This window comes from Mesoplodon bidens (assembly GCF_964165515.1).
Source record: "Mesoplodon bidens genome assembly, chromosome: 14".
NCBI lineage: Eukaryota > Metazoa > Chordata > Mammalia > Artiodactyla > Ziphiidae > Mesoplodon > Mesoplodon bidens.
Window position 1 is genome coordinate 72755471 of NC_138170.1, and position 17482 is coordinate 72772952.

A 17482-nucleotide genomic window follows, 5' to 3' on the forward strand; every position below is an offset into this window, starting at 1 on the left:
TGAATAATCAGATGATTGAACAAGTAACCCAAAGATGCATGCTCCAAACAGCAATGACAACAACTACAAATAAAATGCAGTAACAATTTTTAAAAGCAAGCTTTGATGCCTTTGGGGGAAATGGTGCCATATATCGAAGCCAAAGGAATGATTCCTGTAAGAACATAGGGAATCAGAAAGGGTCCAGGGGAGAGTAAAGTCAATGATTCCACTTTTACATTAGGGAAAAAATCTTCTAACTGGAGGTTGTAGCTTGAGCTGAGAACAAGGCCACTTAGTCCTTTACACAAAGTGAAGTGAAACAGCTATGCTCCATGCCAGCTACCTTCTCTGGGCTCATACAAGTCTACAGTGTGACCTAGAGATCACAATACATTCTTTAATTCTCAAAGACCAGATACCCCACAGCAGTGTGAAGACAGGTCTGTCTGGATCAGATGTTCAGGATTCTTCTGAGCAGGACACAGGATTGACATTCATTAAATACTTTCCTTCAACCATTTTACTCTCATTATGCACAACAAGGGCTTAGGTGAGCAGGGATTAAAGAAAGAATTATTCTAAAGCAAGAAGCTTTAGTCTTAAGACATAAAAGTAGAGAGAAACTGGCTCAAAGGAAGAAAAAAAAACAACAATGTAGGATTAGATTATGAACTTGTTCAGTGAACAGTACACAGCAATTTGCTAAGGTAATTATTACTGTTAATTTGAGGGCCAATAATTATCATAGCAGTTCTATCATTTCATCTCATTTATTCTGAAACCCTAGAAGCAGGTTTTTTGTTTTTTTTCAGATATCTGGTTTGCTTGGCTGGTCTAAAAGCCTCCTTTCTAACGATTTCATAATCTTAAGCATTTTTCGGTGGGAATCACAAACTTCTCAGATAGCCTCCTTACCTCAGTGAAACAATGCGCTGAAACCCAAGAGGTAATTCATCTTGGTCACCCTTCCTTCTGCAGAGCGCTCCAGCCTGAAGGTTAAGAGAAAAGAAGTCAGTGGCTGCCATCTTGGATCTCATTCCATTTCAATTTTCTGGTCACAAACACTATGATTTTTCTAGCCAAGAGGGGTGAACAGGAGCATATAACTCTCCCCTTGATGCCTTTCCCTCAGGTCCTTCAGTCTTTGGAGTGCAGGACTTAGTGCTAGTTTAATTGAACTGCTGTGCTTGGCTTCTCCTCTGAAAGAGAGATATATAGTCCCTCTGGTGACTTGTTTCAACAGATTTCAAACTCAGCTGGCTTTAACTCTGGGAATTAAAAATACTGCCTGAGATCAAGAGCCCAGTGAAAAGAGCAACTCCAGACACTGGCATGTAAGCAACCACTTTACAAAGGGTGTACAAAAGTTCTGGCTTTTCTTCCACTTGGCCACTGCCTTGGAATGCTCAATTCTCTTTTTTAGACCATAATAATTGCTGGTTTAGGGCATGGGTGATCATGTTGTATCTTAGCGGAACACCTAATAAATCTATGCTTGAGGAAATAAAATACCAATTTCTTTGACTTAGAGAAGATATTAGCTTCATAGTCTTGAAAGAAGACAGTTATCAGCACTAACACGTTTGCTCACATGGGTTAAAATGAGTTCATTTAAACCCAAATAACCTAATTAAGTGCACTGATGGTTTTAGAAGAAAGGTTTACAGAATCTGGAACTATACAGTATCATAAGAATAATCTAATGCAACTACTTGAAAATAAAAGATGAAAAAACTGAGGCCCAGGGAGTTAAATGACTTATTCAATTGCTCAGCTGGTTGTGGGAAGGATGAAGCCAACATTCAAAAGCCTTTAGGTCTTCCATATGCAAAGACTTTTCTCTCCTCTGCACGACACTACCTCAAAGCACTTGGGGAAGCTCTGAAGTCAATTTCCTAATTATACCACATAAGAGAAGGATGAGGTAGATAGAGCTTTGTAAAGCCCCAGTAAGGCAGGATGCTTAACTGAACTAGAAATGACAAAAAGAAGCCAAATAAACACCCACATTTTCCTTTCTATATTTGGTCTCAGAATCCAGCTTTCCCCAGTTACCCTTGGGTTGGGTTAAGGATGCAAACAGCTAGATAAGGTTGTGTGTCAGGAACCAAAGTTTCCATGGGGTGTGCGTGTGGGACTCATGACCAGAGAAAATCTCGCAACAGACAAAGAGGCGGCTATCCAGGAAACAGGGAAATCAAGTGTCAGGAAATAGATACTGATTCGGGTGGGGATTATTAGTTAGGCCTTTAATCCATTATTGCCCCTCCAGACCTGGGACTGAAGGACTAGACTGGAGGATATTGCAAGGTAGAGCCTTAACCTAATATGAATTTTTTCCTATCTAGTTCAAAGCAATGAAATACGGCCACTTATTAAATATCTTAATGTCTGCCGTACCCTGTGCTCGTGATAGACGTAGAGATGAATGGGTAACACTCCTTGCCCACAAGAAAGAGTCAGACGTGTACAGTGAGAACTTCAGAGCCATGTGGTGCCATGACAGAAGTAGCATGTGGTCTTGAGGAAGCAGCTGAGAGGGACTCAGTACAGGAGGACAAGACACAGATCTCATTCATGACCGCAATGAACCCTCCCAGCTGAGGGAACGGAGTTATCCCAGAGCTTTTGTGTAAGAAGAACCTCTGTCTAAGGATGAGCCAGTACAGCTGAGGAGATGGAAGTGTTATTACAGGGGGTCAGGTGGTCTTTCCTTCAATGACACCAGGACCAGAGGAGGGCGTTCTCCAGCCATGATCACCTCCCAGTATCAGTATAGTTTGGGGTCCAGGAACCAGCTGCAGGGTAACATGGTTCTGCCACCCCCACCCCACCCCCCAAAAAAACACCTTTGCTATTGAAAAAGCTGAGATGTGGCGTAGGATACTAAGGTCCTCTTCCACTGGGGAATAAAAACAGGACCCTAGGGTGCTGGGAGCAATACAGCTGTCAGCAACAAGTGGGCATCAAACAGATTTGCTGCATTGTTTGTGTTTTCAGTCCGTGCTTAAAAATAGGTATGATGCCTGCAAAGAAAGACAGCTCAATTTTTCAGACACCTGCTTCTGTTATGAGCTGCTACTCTGCTTTTACCTGGGCCCTCGGCCAGTCACCTCCATAAAATCCCTCTATGCTCTGTGTGGTGAACCACTGGGCGTCAAGACCCTTTAGGGTCAAAGCAGTTGAAAACGATAAATGAGCTTGACTCTGATTTTTGAACCTGGGCACAGACTCTTTCCTTGGGCCTTAGTTCCTACCTGAGATCCCCTAAGGCCATGGCAGATGGAGTAAGATCCCTTCCAAGGAAGCCGTAAAGAAATATTGATTCAAAGACAGCGTCCAACTTTACAATTATACAATGGAGGGAGGCAGCCCAACATCGGTGCCGCAGGTGGGTAGGAGGGAAGAGAAAAGAGGTAGTAAACATACAGTGTGTCATGAAGCTGCTGGACGTCCTCCGCGCAGTCGAGCAGAGAAAACAAAGGAGAGGCTGAATGCTTCCTCATGTGCCTTGGGCTCCACAGCAAACAGAAGATCATCATCATTCTCCTGCTCTACCTCAGTGAAGATGAGTCCCTGTAACAGAAGGGATAATGCATGCTAGAAGCACATTCTCTTCCCTGTTCAGGGAGTTCTGTGCCTCAGAATGCACCTCACTGATGAATGTCTGCTGTCTGGAGATTCTGGACCCACACAATTACTGGCCTGGCATTGCAGCTGGACTGTCTGCCTGGCTAGGTCCAAAATGGCTAAGGGATGCAGATACTTGAGAGTTACTTTTCTCCAGGGAAATCCCTCTGGCAATATCCACATCCTGAAGTTATAACACTAATACATGCTCAAAGATACAGATGTGGACCTTGCACCTGAGTGCTGGCCCCTCTCTTAGACACAAAATAGACTTAACCTAATGTGAGCCCAGAGATGCTGAACTCACTAACCGCCAAATGCTGGTGGGAAGACCTTTGGAGAGTGTAATTCCCGGTGCTTCTGCCACTGGTCTCCTTAATGTGCTTCCCAAGGAATGTGATCTGTGACTTTTCCCGTGGTGACATCCAGGCACCCTCTAACACTCATGGGGCTCCTGATGTTGAACACTGACTCGGCACCTTTCTCCTCGACCTTGACGTGCCTCTTCCTGCCATACATGTCACACCCATTTTCCCAACATAGGCCCTTCCAGTTTCCTTGCGTTCTTCCTCTCTGCTCCCTTTCACCCACCTTCTGTTCCTGCCATTTCTGAATATTCACCACCCTCTGCTAGCTACATCATTTTGTTCACCTGCTCCTCTCATGGCTAATGTTTTGCCTACTCTTAACCTGCCCAGAAAAACTGTTTTCTTTTTGAAATATTCCCTTTGCTGACTTTTATTCTCTTTTATTCTCCCAAACTCTGGAACTCTGGAGCGCTATTAGTGTGCTAGAGATTGTGCATATCTCTTCCCAATTCTATGTTCAGGCAAGTCAAGGTTGGCAGCTCAGAATCAGCCCTGGTGGTGGGAGTACCGTATTTACACCATGGAAATTGGCAAGTGCTACAAATCAGAGCTTCCTGCTGCCCCCAACACCAGCATGTTTAAGAAGAGCACGTAGCACAGGAGATGACATACAGGTGGTACTCGATAAATTTTTACTGAATGGCTTTTCACAGACTAAAGATATTTTTTTGGTATCCAGTACAGAAGATATGTTTTTATGTTTTGCTTGTTTTTTGAAGAGTAAAATATTTATCCATTGTGAGTAAAAGAACTTGGTAAAATAATAAGGAGCATGATTAGTAAGAATGTTGCTTTGTTCACAAACAGAACACATGAATTTCAATAGGACCAAAGCCTTACTGCCCTCTGCAAAGCCAGTAGGCTTCTTGCTCTCTTCCAGCAGACAGGTTTGTTCACCTAAGGATAAAGGTGTCTCCTGCCAACAAGAGACTTCTGAAATTGTTGGAGCCACAAAATAACTGTGGCTCTTTTATCTTCCTTTATTTTTTTTTTCCAGAGCAAGAACGGCCTTAAAAGAAGTTTTTGATCTGAGATACCCATTTTCTTGGACCGTAATCTTAACCCACATGCCATCTAGCTATGAACTTCTTTTTGATGAGAAAAGCTGAAAAGGGAGAGAAATGGTCTGGATCCAATCTGGCAGGCAGAGGGTATGTGGTTCAAAAATAGTCACGATTCTTCAGAGTCTTCAGGGAGTGAAAGAGGCAGCCATGTGACATTAAATTCCAGTTTTAAATATCCCCCGGCCTCTTATTTCTGAAGCAAGCCATATTAGTAAGTACATCCAAGCACACAAACAAAATCTGGCTCATTTATGTAACAAAGGATGTAAGGTAGCTCACAGATTCAACAAAAGTCTGGTGAACCAGACTCAGAAAACAGGCGGGAATCAAGAAAACAAGGCGGCAGGATACACTCTAGGTCATGCCCCTGGCAACTCATGTGTTAGAATCTCTACACATCTATTACTTGTGAATAATTTCCCAATTGCATCTGGGTGTTTCAGTTTCTTCCTCCAGGTCTGAAGCCCTGGGCAGGAGTCTTAGCTTAGCTGAGCCCAGATCACATGTTCCTTTGTTAGCTTCCTGGTTGACCTCTTTAGGCTTCTGTAACAGGAAATAGGCACTGCCTTCCATAAGAATTCCACTCTAGGGGATGACTTCAAATAAGGAGGGTGCCCAGATCCTGTAGAGCTAAAACACTGAATGAGAACCACATATACAAGTACGAAAAGAATGAAGACGGGAAAGAACAAAACAACTCCTGATCTGCTTCTGCATTTGTCTTTCCAGGTAAAAAGAAATCCTGAAAGTAACTCACAGATTAAATTGCCATTAAGGTATATCTTGAATATATCTAAACAGTGAAATACTACTTAATTTTATAAATAATTTCTTCCATATCACCAATCTATCAGGTAAAGTGTTTGGTCCAGCATTTGTTTATAAAATGGGAACAAAAAAATTTGGAACAAGAGACGCCTGATTTGCTCCTGAAAAACCTATACCAACCCTTGTTTGGCTTATGCACTAAAAACTATGAATTAACTCCACATCCATTTTCCCATCATATCATCAAAGAATAATGACTCCCATTTTAAAGTTGTAGAAAGTCATTTTGATATTCAGAAAGAATACAGAGTCATTACTAAAGTCATCACTATTGGTTGGCTGACCCGTATGTTTGTATACTTTGGGTTCTAACAGAAAACTCTTGGGACTTCCCTGGAGGTCCAGTGGTTAATACTCCGTACTTGCACTTCCACTGCAGGGGGCATGGGTTTGATCCTTGGTTGGGGAACTAACATCCTGCAGGCCACATGGCCGAAAAAAAAAAAAAAACAACCCAGAAAACTCTTTTGCTTCATGTAACCATCTTTATGTCACACAGCATGTGCCTGAGGTGCACAACCAGATTGGCCTACACTCATTACTACCATCCACCTCCCTCTTGTCACAGATTGGCTTAGAGTGAGCGTATGAACTGACTCTGGTCAATGAGATTTGAAAGAAGGCCTGTGGAGTCCTTCTTGGAAAACACGGAAAGAGACATGTTCACCTCTTCACCTCCTGGATGTTATTAGGACAAAATATGATGCCTAAAATTGCTCTAGTCACCATGCTACCCAAGAATGAGGCTATCACTTGGGAAAATATCCAAGTGAAACAGATATTCAGAGCCAAATTCATGACCTACCTTGCACAGAACCTGCCCCGCCTCTGGACTTCTTGTTATTTGAGACCACGGTTTTCCTTGTTGTGAAAGCCAATTTAAATTGGGATTTCTTGTTATTTGCTACCAAATATGTCCTGATGTAGCTAGTTAGAAAAATATGTTCTCTCTCTCTCTCTTTTTTTTTTTTTTTTTTTGAGAAACTGAAAGGCTACTCTGCTCACAGCTTCTATTAAGAGGCAAAGCAAAACAGGGGCAGAGAGACAAGTGAATTGTTTTGCTTTCGGGAAAGGGGTAACAGTGTATCCTTACAAAGCAATCATCCTAATTCTTTAGAATTAACTCAACCTGAAGAGCCAACCTGCATGTTCTTCCTGCTTTCCCAAAGAAAGGGTCCATATTACAGTCTAATGATAACATACACTTGTAGGGGAAGAAAAATTCTCCCTTCGTCCCTTCTAGGTCCTTTGGCTGTCTAATAATTAAACTGACGTAACACAGATTAACAGGAGAAAAACAAATTTAATTGCATATGCATGGGAGCTCCATAAAAATATGAGATGCAAAGACAGTCTGGTAATTGAAGCTTACCATTCTGAGCTAAGCACTGGGATAGGGGCCTGGAGCTTCAAAGGGGAGGAGGAAAATTCACAGGAAGGTAAGAGCAGATGTTTGATAATCATATATTTGCCCTGTCATGCAGGTAAGTCTTTTGGATTAAAAAAAAAAAGTTATCTCTGGTAATAGCTCTCTTTCTGGGCCAGGCCCCCTATCTAAGTTCTTTTAGGTAGTTAAGGTAGAAGTAAGGTTTGTTATCGTTGTTATTGCTGTTGTTTTCTGAGTCTGCAGGGTCTTGATTGCCTTCAGCTCAAAATAATCCACAAGCCAAAGTAACACATTTTGGGGTGACATATTCTGCTCCCCTCACACTAAATGTGACATTCACAGTAAAATTGTTTTCCAGTATCATGAAGCTTACTGCATTTGTCATATATGCTGTAATACAAATGTGTACAATCCTAATTTCTTAGTAATGGGAGCTGGGAAAGCCTGTTCTATTAAGGGGGTATGCTTTAGAGAAAGAATAAATGAACTCAAATAGTTGGTTTGATAGGAAGCAGGTCTATTGAGAAAGGGTTAATGCAATGTACTTACCATCCATAGCCTGCTAACTATATGTCTTCTGTGATTCATAATGTATCAGAATCTCATAATCTTTAAACAACCCTACAATTTAGGTTTTATTAAACTCATTTCTCTAGGAAAGAAACGTTTCAAAAAGCTTAAGTAAACTGTCCAAGATCACACACCTAGTAATTAAACGGCATTAGAATATGAATCCAGCATGCCTGACTTAGGATACTTGTCTTTTTCTATATCTTATTTCCTGGGCTAATAAGCCCAGAGGAAAGAATGCTGAGAGAGGCTTCTTTTGGTCTTTTCTTTTACTTCCTTTTCTTTATTTTTCTTTTCTCCTCTCATCTTTTTTTTCTTTCAATATTTCTTCATTCTTTTTTTTTTTTTTTTTTTTTTTTTTTTTTTGCGGTACGCGGGCCTCTCACTGCTGTGGCCTCTCCCGTTGCGGAGCACAGGCTCCGGACACACAGGCTCCGTGGCCATGGCTCGCGGGCCCAGCCGCTCCGCGGCATGTGGGATCTTCCGGGATCGGGGCACGAACCCGTGTCCCCTGCATCGGCAGGCGGACTCTCAACCACTGCGCCACCAGGGAAGCCCTCTTCATTCTTTATAACATATTTAGAGCAACTATGAAGGACACAAAGCTGACTGAGAACAGGTCCTACTCTTGCTATCCCCAACAGAAGCTAATTCACACACACAGTTACCTGTAACTCAAAGTGGAAATGGATAAACACTGTAGGAGAGATGAGTGAAGGACAATGGGAGTTTAGGAAGAAATGACTGATTTCATAACAGTGAAAAATGTGTATGAGAGGAATGCAGGAGAGTAGTTCTCTATAAAGACAAGCAATAACAGTGTATATTGTACTTAGGCATCAATGAGATCTTGACTTTTAGTGATGACAAAATCTTGGGAAATAACACAAGGAGGTGGAAATGTCTAAGGTTCTGGAAATAGTTCACTGTCCCAATGGATATGAAAGTATCTTAAATGCATCTTTAATCACCCCAAGATGTACCAAGCTGGATTCATGTGGCTTGACTGAATAGAGGAGCGGCCTCTTCCTCCATTACCCTGGGGGTACCTTCTATCATCAAAGACTTATGATCCTCAGTTGAACACTCACACATTTTCCCTAGGCTATCTGCATGCAATGACCTGCCACTGAATAGGCATAGTGTCTTGCAAGATTCCTTCTATCTCCATCCCTATAGGAGAACATATTTCACATGAAATTTTTTCTCACTTGGGAATAATATGCAGTATGTGAGAATGAAATATTTGTTAAGCACTTAGTGTTTTAGGGGACTAGAGGGGGTGAGTAATATTACTTCCATACTAATAATTCTCCTTATGGCAGGAAGATAATATATTATACTCCATAACTGAGATTGGGAGATAGGGGAAAAAAGACTTGAACACTTCAGTCAAGATAACCTTCCCTTACCCATGAAAGGTAAGTCACCATTTGTCTTCCTTCTACCCAGATAGCTGTGACTAAGTACTATTATGTGAATGAAGAGTGTAGTAGAGTTTAAATAGGAGGTCATAATATTATATTGAACATGGTTACATATCATCTCTGCTTTCATGAAGCTCTTGCAACAACTATTAGTTCATTCAAAATCATGTTTGAAAACACCCTCTTACTGGTTTCACTATTTCTTGTCACATGGCACCAACAGACATGGGTGATTCATGAGCTCTGTACATATAAGCATTCCCTGAAGTGACCACTTCTATATTTTCTCAGCACTGTCATCAAGTTATAGACATAGACCCATTGGGATAATTTTATAATCTCTACTTAAAGCAGAGGAACAGGTTATAAAAATTTAAATCTAAAAATCTAATAAACAAATAATGTAAGCAACAACAACAACATTCCATATTGTCTAACTTGATTCAATTTAAAATACATTTAGCACAACTTAGTAGTAGGCATTCTAGGGAAGTAGAGGCAAAGAGGAATAGAACATAGTTTCTCACGGAAGGTACGGTCTACTGTGGAGTATAAGGCCATAGCTGAATGACTGACTCCAGGTGGGGTGTGGTTATGACATAGATAAGTGCCGTGTGATTGAGAAGAGATGGAGTTCTTATGTGATTGGAGAATCAGAAAAAGCCTCAGAAACAGTTGAAGTTTCAGCTGCTTCCCAGGTAAATGGATAGAAAGAACTTCAACGCAGGAAGGTGGGGAGAAAGCATTTTAGAATGAATAAAAAGAAGGCTGTGGATAGGCTCATTCAGTCTGTATGGAGACAATATAGTGGTGAAAAAAGTCAAGAACTGGCATCAGACAAAAATGGATTCACACCCAGGCTCTTCAGCTGTCTGGACTAAATAAAGATTACTTAATTTCTTTAGGCCTCATTTTTTTCCTATGTGAAATGAGAATTTTTACATAATAAAACCAACATTAACTGGTTTGTTCTGAATATTAAATGACGTGATATACACAAATATTTAGCATAGAGCCTGGCCAATGGTAAGTCCTATTATTTCCCCTTCTGCAGTTTCCTCCACTTACCTCTGCTTAACAAACTCCATTCTGCTACCTCTAGAAAGACATATGGCCTACATTCATTTATTCATTCTTCAAATATTTATTGAGCACCTTCTATATCATTCACTTTCTTCTCCTAATAGCTACTGCACTTAAATTTGGTGTAGCGATTACCTTGAGCACAGAGAAGTGTTAATGTTTTCTGTCTACCCTAGTTCTGAGAGTCTGTGCAGTCACGAGTTAGGACTCGTTGGTGACCTATGGAAGAGGGAGATGTGAGTGACAGCCATGTGTAAACAAGAGAATCCAGGCAGGAAGCCTGCTCTGGGAAGAGTGGTTACTCTCTGTCCCTCTTTAGCTCAGAAGGGCTGGAAGAATCCTGACTTAGCCAGCTCTGAGCTGATGCAGACAACAAACCCTGGCTGCGGGATTTAATTTCCCATTTTTATTTGTCACTTGAAAATCCTGGCATAATCCAGCTCTGGTTCCAGGAAGAACACACCCTGGCACAGTGTGAGAGTGTCATCAGGTGTTCACAGCCCAGGAAGGCCATTTGGAACAGAAGGAAGATTATAAATAAAAGAAACCAAGCGCATTAGCAACTCATTTTTCTCCATATGTTTACATAATCACAGCTTCCCTTTTTTCCCACACAGCCTTCAGACGCTCTAAAATGCAACATCTCACTGTTGTTGTTTTTTCCCTTCAATATGTGCTACAAGGAAAGGAGAAAGGAAGTAGGGCTATTTTCACTAGACAGAAAGAAGAAAGGAACACAGTGGTAAAGTCAAGGAATCAGTTAAGGTGTCTGATAAACAAAGCCACTGCTGAGGGGTCCCTGGAAGAATCCTTTCCCCTGTGTGCCAAACGGGCAGGTCCTGAGCCCATTTCACTGCGTCAGCTTCCTCGGAACCAAGCCTTGAAAATCATGCATGAAGATCATTATAAATACAGTTTTATTTTTGCCAAATTTTTTTGTTTATTTTTACATTGTTATCCTCTTTCTCCTCCACCCCTCCCCCCAATTCTATATTATACAGTTTCTATGAGACAAGAAGGAGAAAAACAACCATGAGTCCCCACTTTTACAGAATTAGTGATGAGAAAGTCAATGAGTGCCACGGGGCTAGAGCCCACTTCATGGAAAGACCAATGAAGACTTTATCACCTGTTCATTATGTTTGCCCGCCAGCCTTTAGAGAGGTCCCACCAAAGCTAACGAACCCACAGTCTAACACAAATAAACAACTGATAACTATTAAATGGGGATTGATATATCAAGCATCACTACCTTCTCCCTATTGTGTCTCCCTCCCTACATGACCCCATTGAGTCACTTGGGTGATGTAGTTAAGAAAAAATAATCTCAAACTTATTTCTTTGTCTTGCCTTTAATATTTCCTAAATTCAACCACTGCAGATACATAAGGTATTATAACTTACTTTCTTTAAAAGTCCAGATATCACTGAAGAAGAAAGAACAGCCAAATATGAATTTAAATCAGCAGATTGCTTTTCTCCTAACCCTTACAAAACCACCATGCAGACAGAGGTTATGAATGGCTGGAGGAAAGAATATTATGGTGTGTGGGTTATCTTGGAGATTTTTGGACTTAGATATGACACTGGGGTCTAGGACTTTAACCAAGGGAAAAAAAGAGAGAGGGGGAAAGAGAGAGAGTTCTGCCAGTGATAACCAAGGGTCAGGCAGTGAAGAGAGAATGTTAAAGGAATGTGGGAAGTACCAAAAGGCAACTTCTTAGATGCTAGATATTCAATACAGTAAAAACACTTTCAGAGGGTAGCAACATTTTAATTACTATGTTTCTTTAGAATAATGTTTATTATTAACAAAGAGAAAGTGTCTGGAAACACCTTCCAGCCAAGTAGATTCTTGGCTAAAATAACCTTCTCCAGGTTTATCACTGGATTGTTGTTTTTGTTTTGTTGCTGTTGTTGTTGTTTTTTAAATCATTATAATGTGCCCAGAAAGCATTTTGATTTTCCCACAGGAGATATATCCAAAGACCTCTGGATTAGATTCTTCCTCAGAATTTTGCTAATCAGCATTGGGTTATGCTGTAGGAAATGCTGTCATGCACCCAGGGCTGACATAGCTCTGCACTAGGAGGCATTCTCAGCTTTCAGGTCATAGGGCTCAACTGTACACTTCAAACTCTCTGTCTTGTTCCTTTTCTTGCCCTGTATGACTTTCAGTTCATGTCTCTTTTTGTTTCTAGCATGATGCTACTTAACATACCTTCAGTAAATAAATATTTGGCATGTTACAGGCTTTCTTCATGCCGCTACACGCAATGAGAACTTTCCGTTGGTTCTTTTTTCCAGTCAGAATGTCTTAAAGACTGCAGGTTAATCCCCCCTTCTTGTTAGATGCTTTATTCAAGAGCATCCTGATTCTGGGAGATTCAGCTTTCATTGGTTATTTTTAGCACTCAATTGATTCAAGCATCTTCCAAATTCTGAGGAAAAAAATCACTTCAACCAAGAGATCCTATCAATCACAGCATGGTTTGCATGCTTATTTAGCTGGTTAGTAATTAAAGGCAGCTAAAAATACCAGGCATGCATGAATGGTGTGATTTTTATATCTTAGCTCTTTTCCAGAAAAGATGCAAGTTCCATCAATCAAACAGTTGGTAGCTGAAGTCATTATCACTGAAATTAAGGCAATTATATACAAATGAATATTAATGAAGTATCTAGTCAAAATTAGGGTCAGTTCTTAACACTTAAAAAGAAATTGCAGAGAATCTAGGCTCAGTGTTACACAAATAACTTAAGGACACACCTTCCAAACTAAACTGGCATTCCAGTTAAGGAGGTTCCATCACATTTATGGTATTTCTTGTTTCAGAGACAACTGGTTTTACATCCATCAATATTTCAAAATGGGGCTTCCCTGTTGGCACAGTGGTTGAGAGTCCGCCTGCTGATGCAGGGGACACGGGTTTGTGCCCCGGTCCGGGAATATCCCACATGCCGCAGAGCGGCTGGGCCCGTGAGCCATGGCCGCTGGGCCTGCGTGTCTGGAGCCTGTGCTCCGTAACGAGAGAGGCCACAACAATGAGAGGCCCATGTACCGCAAAAAAAAAAAAAAAAAAAAAAAAAAAAGTTTCAAAATGGCCTATAAACCTACACTTAATATAATCATGCAACATCGTAATAAGAAAGAGGCACACTGATCCCAGACATCATGATTTTATAACTTAAAAAAAACTTTACATGACATTCATTGCAATTTACAACACCACCTTTATTTATAAAATAGGGAGACTGTACCACATGATCTCCAAGGCTTTTTAATCCTACAATATTCTATTGTTACAGGATTCTAATGTGGTATGAGAATGTATCATTTTAAGAACTTTGGGAAAGCTAATGTTAGTACATAGTTTATAATTTGATCCTTTAGATAGCTATGAATAGGAAAGAAATATTGAGAATGCAAGGGGTCTAAATTTTCTAGATATGCTTGCAGACAATTAAAGGTCCCCAAGTGTAACATTCTTAATTAAAAGCTGGTAGAAGCCCCCAACAGCCAGATGTATGCTTCCAAGCATGGCAATCACATCCCACAACTCCAGAATACCATTCATATCAGGGTATGAGAATGGACATTTAAATAATTATACTACTGTGTTTTTCCTAGGTTTATGCTATCCATTTAGCACTCAGGAGGAAAGGAGAAAGAAAGAGACAGGGAGGGAGGGAGGAAGGAAGGAGAAAGAGAAAGAAAGAAAGAGAGAAAGAGAAAAGAAAGAAAGAAAGAGAGAAAGAAAGGGAGCGAAAAAGAGGGAAGGATGGGGAAAGAAGTAAGGAGAAGAGACACTGTTCCATGCCTGAACACTGAAAGTGGAACAGACTTGGACTCAACGGGTCTTTGGGTCAGCCATGCTGCAGCCAGAAAAATCACTGGTCTCTAAAAGGAGCCAAAACCCAAGGAGTCACTCCTGTTTCAGAATATGCAGAAATTTGGGAGCTGGCAAAGAGGGATGAGAGTAAGAGGCAGGTAGGCTAACTACGCTAGAAGGATCCTAAAAGGAGGGATCTGGGGGAAGTAAAAATGATTACACAATGCAGAGAAAAGACAGGAACAAAGGGGAGGGCATCTTAGTTCCCCACAGTTGTGAGGAAAGATACAGCTGTTCTGGCTGAATCCCACTGGCTCATTTTTTAGGTTCTTGCATTCTCCAAGAAATTTCAGCTGCATCAGAGAGGAGATCACTGTAGAACTACAAGGCCTAAAATAAAAGCCCTTGGTCTGGGGCATCTGAAAAACTGCCACACTTGGAAGAGGGAATATAGAGTAGATGTTCTATAATTCCTTAGAACCCTGTGCAGCACTACAGAATGATTCACCGTCTTTGTGAAGCACTGCACAATAAAGGGTAAAATATTATAGTTCAGTTGGTTAAAGTCACATATATAGCTTCCTCACTAAGATCAGGGACAAGGCAAGGATGTCCCTTCTTGCTACTCCTTTTCAAAATTGTACTGGAAGTTCTTGCTAAATGCAATAAGGCGATAAGAGGCAATAAAAGGTATACAAATTGGAAAGAAGACATAAAGCTGCCTTTGTTTGCCGATGGCATTACTGTCTATATAAAAAATACTAATGAATCTATGAAAAAGCTCCTGGAACTAAGAAGTGACTATAGCAAGATTGCAGTATACAAGATCATTATAAAAGGTCAATTGCTTTCTTTGTTCTAGCAAAGAACAAGTGGAATTTGAAATTAAAAACATAATACCATTTACATTAGCACCTCAAAAATAAAATACTTTGGTATAAATCTAACAAAATATGTACAAGATCTATATGAGGAAAACTACAAAACTCTGATTATATAAATCAAAGAAGAATTAAATAAATGGAGAGATGATCTATGTTCATGGGTAGAAAGACTCAATATTGTCAAGATGTCAGTTCTTTGCACTTTGATCTATAGATTCAATGCAATCCCAACCAAAATCTCAGAAAGTTATCCTATCCTTTAACATTCTCTCTTCACTGCCTGACCCTTGGTTATCACTGGCAGAACTCTCTCTCTTTCCCCCTCTCTCTTTTTTTCCCTTGGTTAAAGTCCTAGACCCCAGTGTCATATCTAAGTCCAAAAATCTCCAAGATAACCCACACACCATAATATTCTTTCCTCCAAATGGATTCTGAAGTTTATGTAGAGGGGCAAAAGACCCAGAATAGCCAACACAATTTTGAAGGAGAAAAACAAAGTTGGAGAATGAAACTACCCAAGTTCAAGACTTACTATAAAGCTACAGTGATCAGGACAGTGTGGTATTGGCAAAAGATGAGAAAAAAAATAGATCAATAGAAGAGAATAGAGAGCCAAGAAATGGACCTATATAAATACAGTCAAAGGAACAAAGACAATATAATGGAGCAAAGACAGTCTTTCCAACAAATGGTGCTGGAATAACTGGATATCTACATGCAAAAAATTGAATCTATATACAGATCTTACTCCATTCACAAAAGTTAACTTAAGAAGGCTCATAGACCTACACATAAACTGCAAAACTATAAAACTACTAGAAGATAACATAACAGAAAACCTAGATGATCTAGGGTATGGTGATGCCTTTTTAGGATTTACCAAAGACAATCCATAAAAGAAATCATTGATAAGCTGGACTTCATTAAAATTAAAAATTTCTTCTTTGTGAAATATAATATCAAGAGAATTAGAAAACAGAACACAGACCTGGAGAAAATATCTGCAAAAGACATCTGATAAAGGACTGTAATCTAAAACACACAAAGAACTCTTTAAACTCAACAATAAGAAAGCAACCTGATTAAGAAATTGGCCGAAGACCTTGGCAGACACATCACCAAAGAAGATATACAGATGGCAAATAAGCATATGAAGAGATGTTCCACATCATATGCTATCAGAGAACTGCAAATTAATGAGATACAACTATACACTTATTAAAATGGCCAAACCCCAGAACACTGATAATACCAAATACCGGTGAGAATGTGGAGCAACAGTTACTCTCATTCATTGATTTTAGGGATCCAAAATGTTACAGTCACTTTGGAAGACAGTTTGGTGGTTTCTTATAAAACTAAACGTACTCTTACCATATGATCCAGAACTCACACTCCTTCTTATTTACCCACAAGAGCTGAAAACTTATCTCCACACAAAAACATGCACATGGATATTTGTAGCAACTTTATTCATAACTGCCCAAACTTGGAAGTAACAAAGATGTCCTTCAGTAGGTGAATGGATATATAAACTGTGATACATTCAGACAATGGAATATCATTCAGCACTAAAAATAAATAAGCTATCAAGTCATGAAAAGACAAGGAGGAAACTTTAAATGCATATTACTAAGTAAAAGAAACCAACCTGAAAAGGCTACTAACTGTATAATTCCAAGTATATGACATTCTGGAAAAGGCAAAACTATGGAGACCTTAAATAGATCAGGGATTACAGGGGTAGAAGGGAGGAGGAAGAGAGACAAATAAGCAGAACAGAGGATTTTTAGGTCAGTGAAAAACACCACATGATATTATGACAGATATATGTCATTATATATTTCTCCCAACCCACAGAATTTATAATCCCAAGATTGAACCCTAAGGTAAACTATGGACTTTGAGTGATTATGATGTGTCAATGTAGGTTCATCCTTGGTAAGAATATGTACCATTTTGGTGAGTGATGCTGATAATGCATAAGGCTATGCCTGTGTGGAGGCAGGGCATATATGAGAATCTGTGTACCTTCCTCTCAATTTTGTTTTAAACATAAAACTACTCTAAAAAAATTGTCTTTAAAAAAATCGCATATATTGGTATAGTCAGCATAACTGAAATTAACTTTCAATGTACAGTCTACTTCAATGAAGAGGGACAAATCCTATCAATTATTACTTATGTACAATTATAACTCATTAATTTTCTGTCTTGCCTGAACTTTAGAATACTCTAGGAAGGTGGAAAACATATCTACACATATACATATGCTCTTCCCACAAGGTTTTCAGTTGGCAGCTAGGATTAAGAATGATTGTACTAACCTGTAAGTTGCTAGTGAATAAATGTTGGATCTCATATGTCCCTAGCCCACACATGGTGAATTCTAGATAAATGTTTATTTTAAATAAAAAGTTTGTTTA

General features: G+C 39.9%; 1 protein-coding gene across 2 annotated transcripts in view; it reads right to left on the reverse strand.

Moving 5' to 3' along the window:
- Window positions 1–17482, reverse strand: part of LOC308627785 (uncharacterized protein) — a 347900-nt gene that overhangs the window by 134384 nt on the left and 196034 nt on the right. For both annotated transcript variants that reach the window (XR_014017439.1, XM_081254172.1), the window contains exons 3-4: window positions 3412–3558; window positions 898–971 (exon numbers count right to left, since the gene is read on the reverse strand). Coding sequence is in view for 1 of the 2 variants with exons in the window: in XM_081254172.1 (XP_081110298.1) it covers window positions 3418–3558 (141 nt within the window). In the remaining variant the exon portion in view is untranslated. The remainder of the gene's footprint in view (window positions 1–897; window positions 972–3411; window positions 3559–17482) is intronic.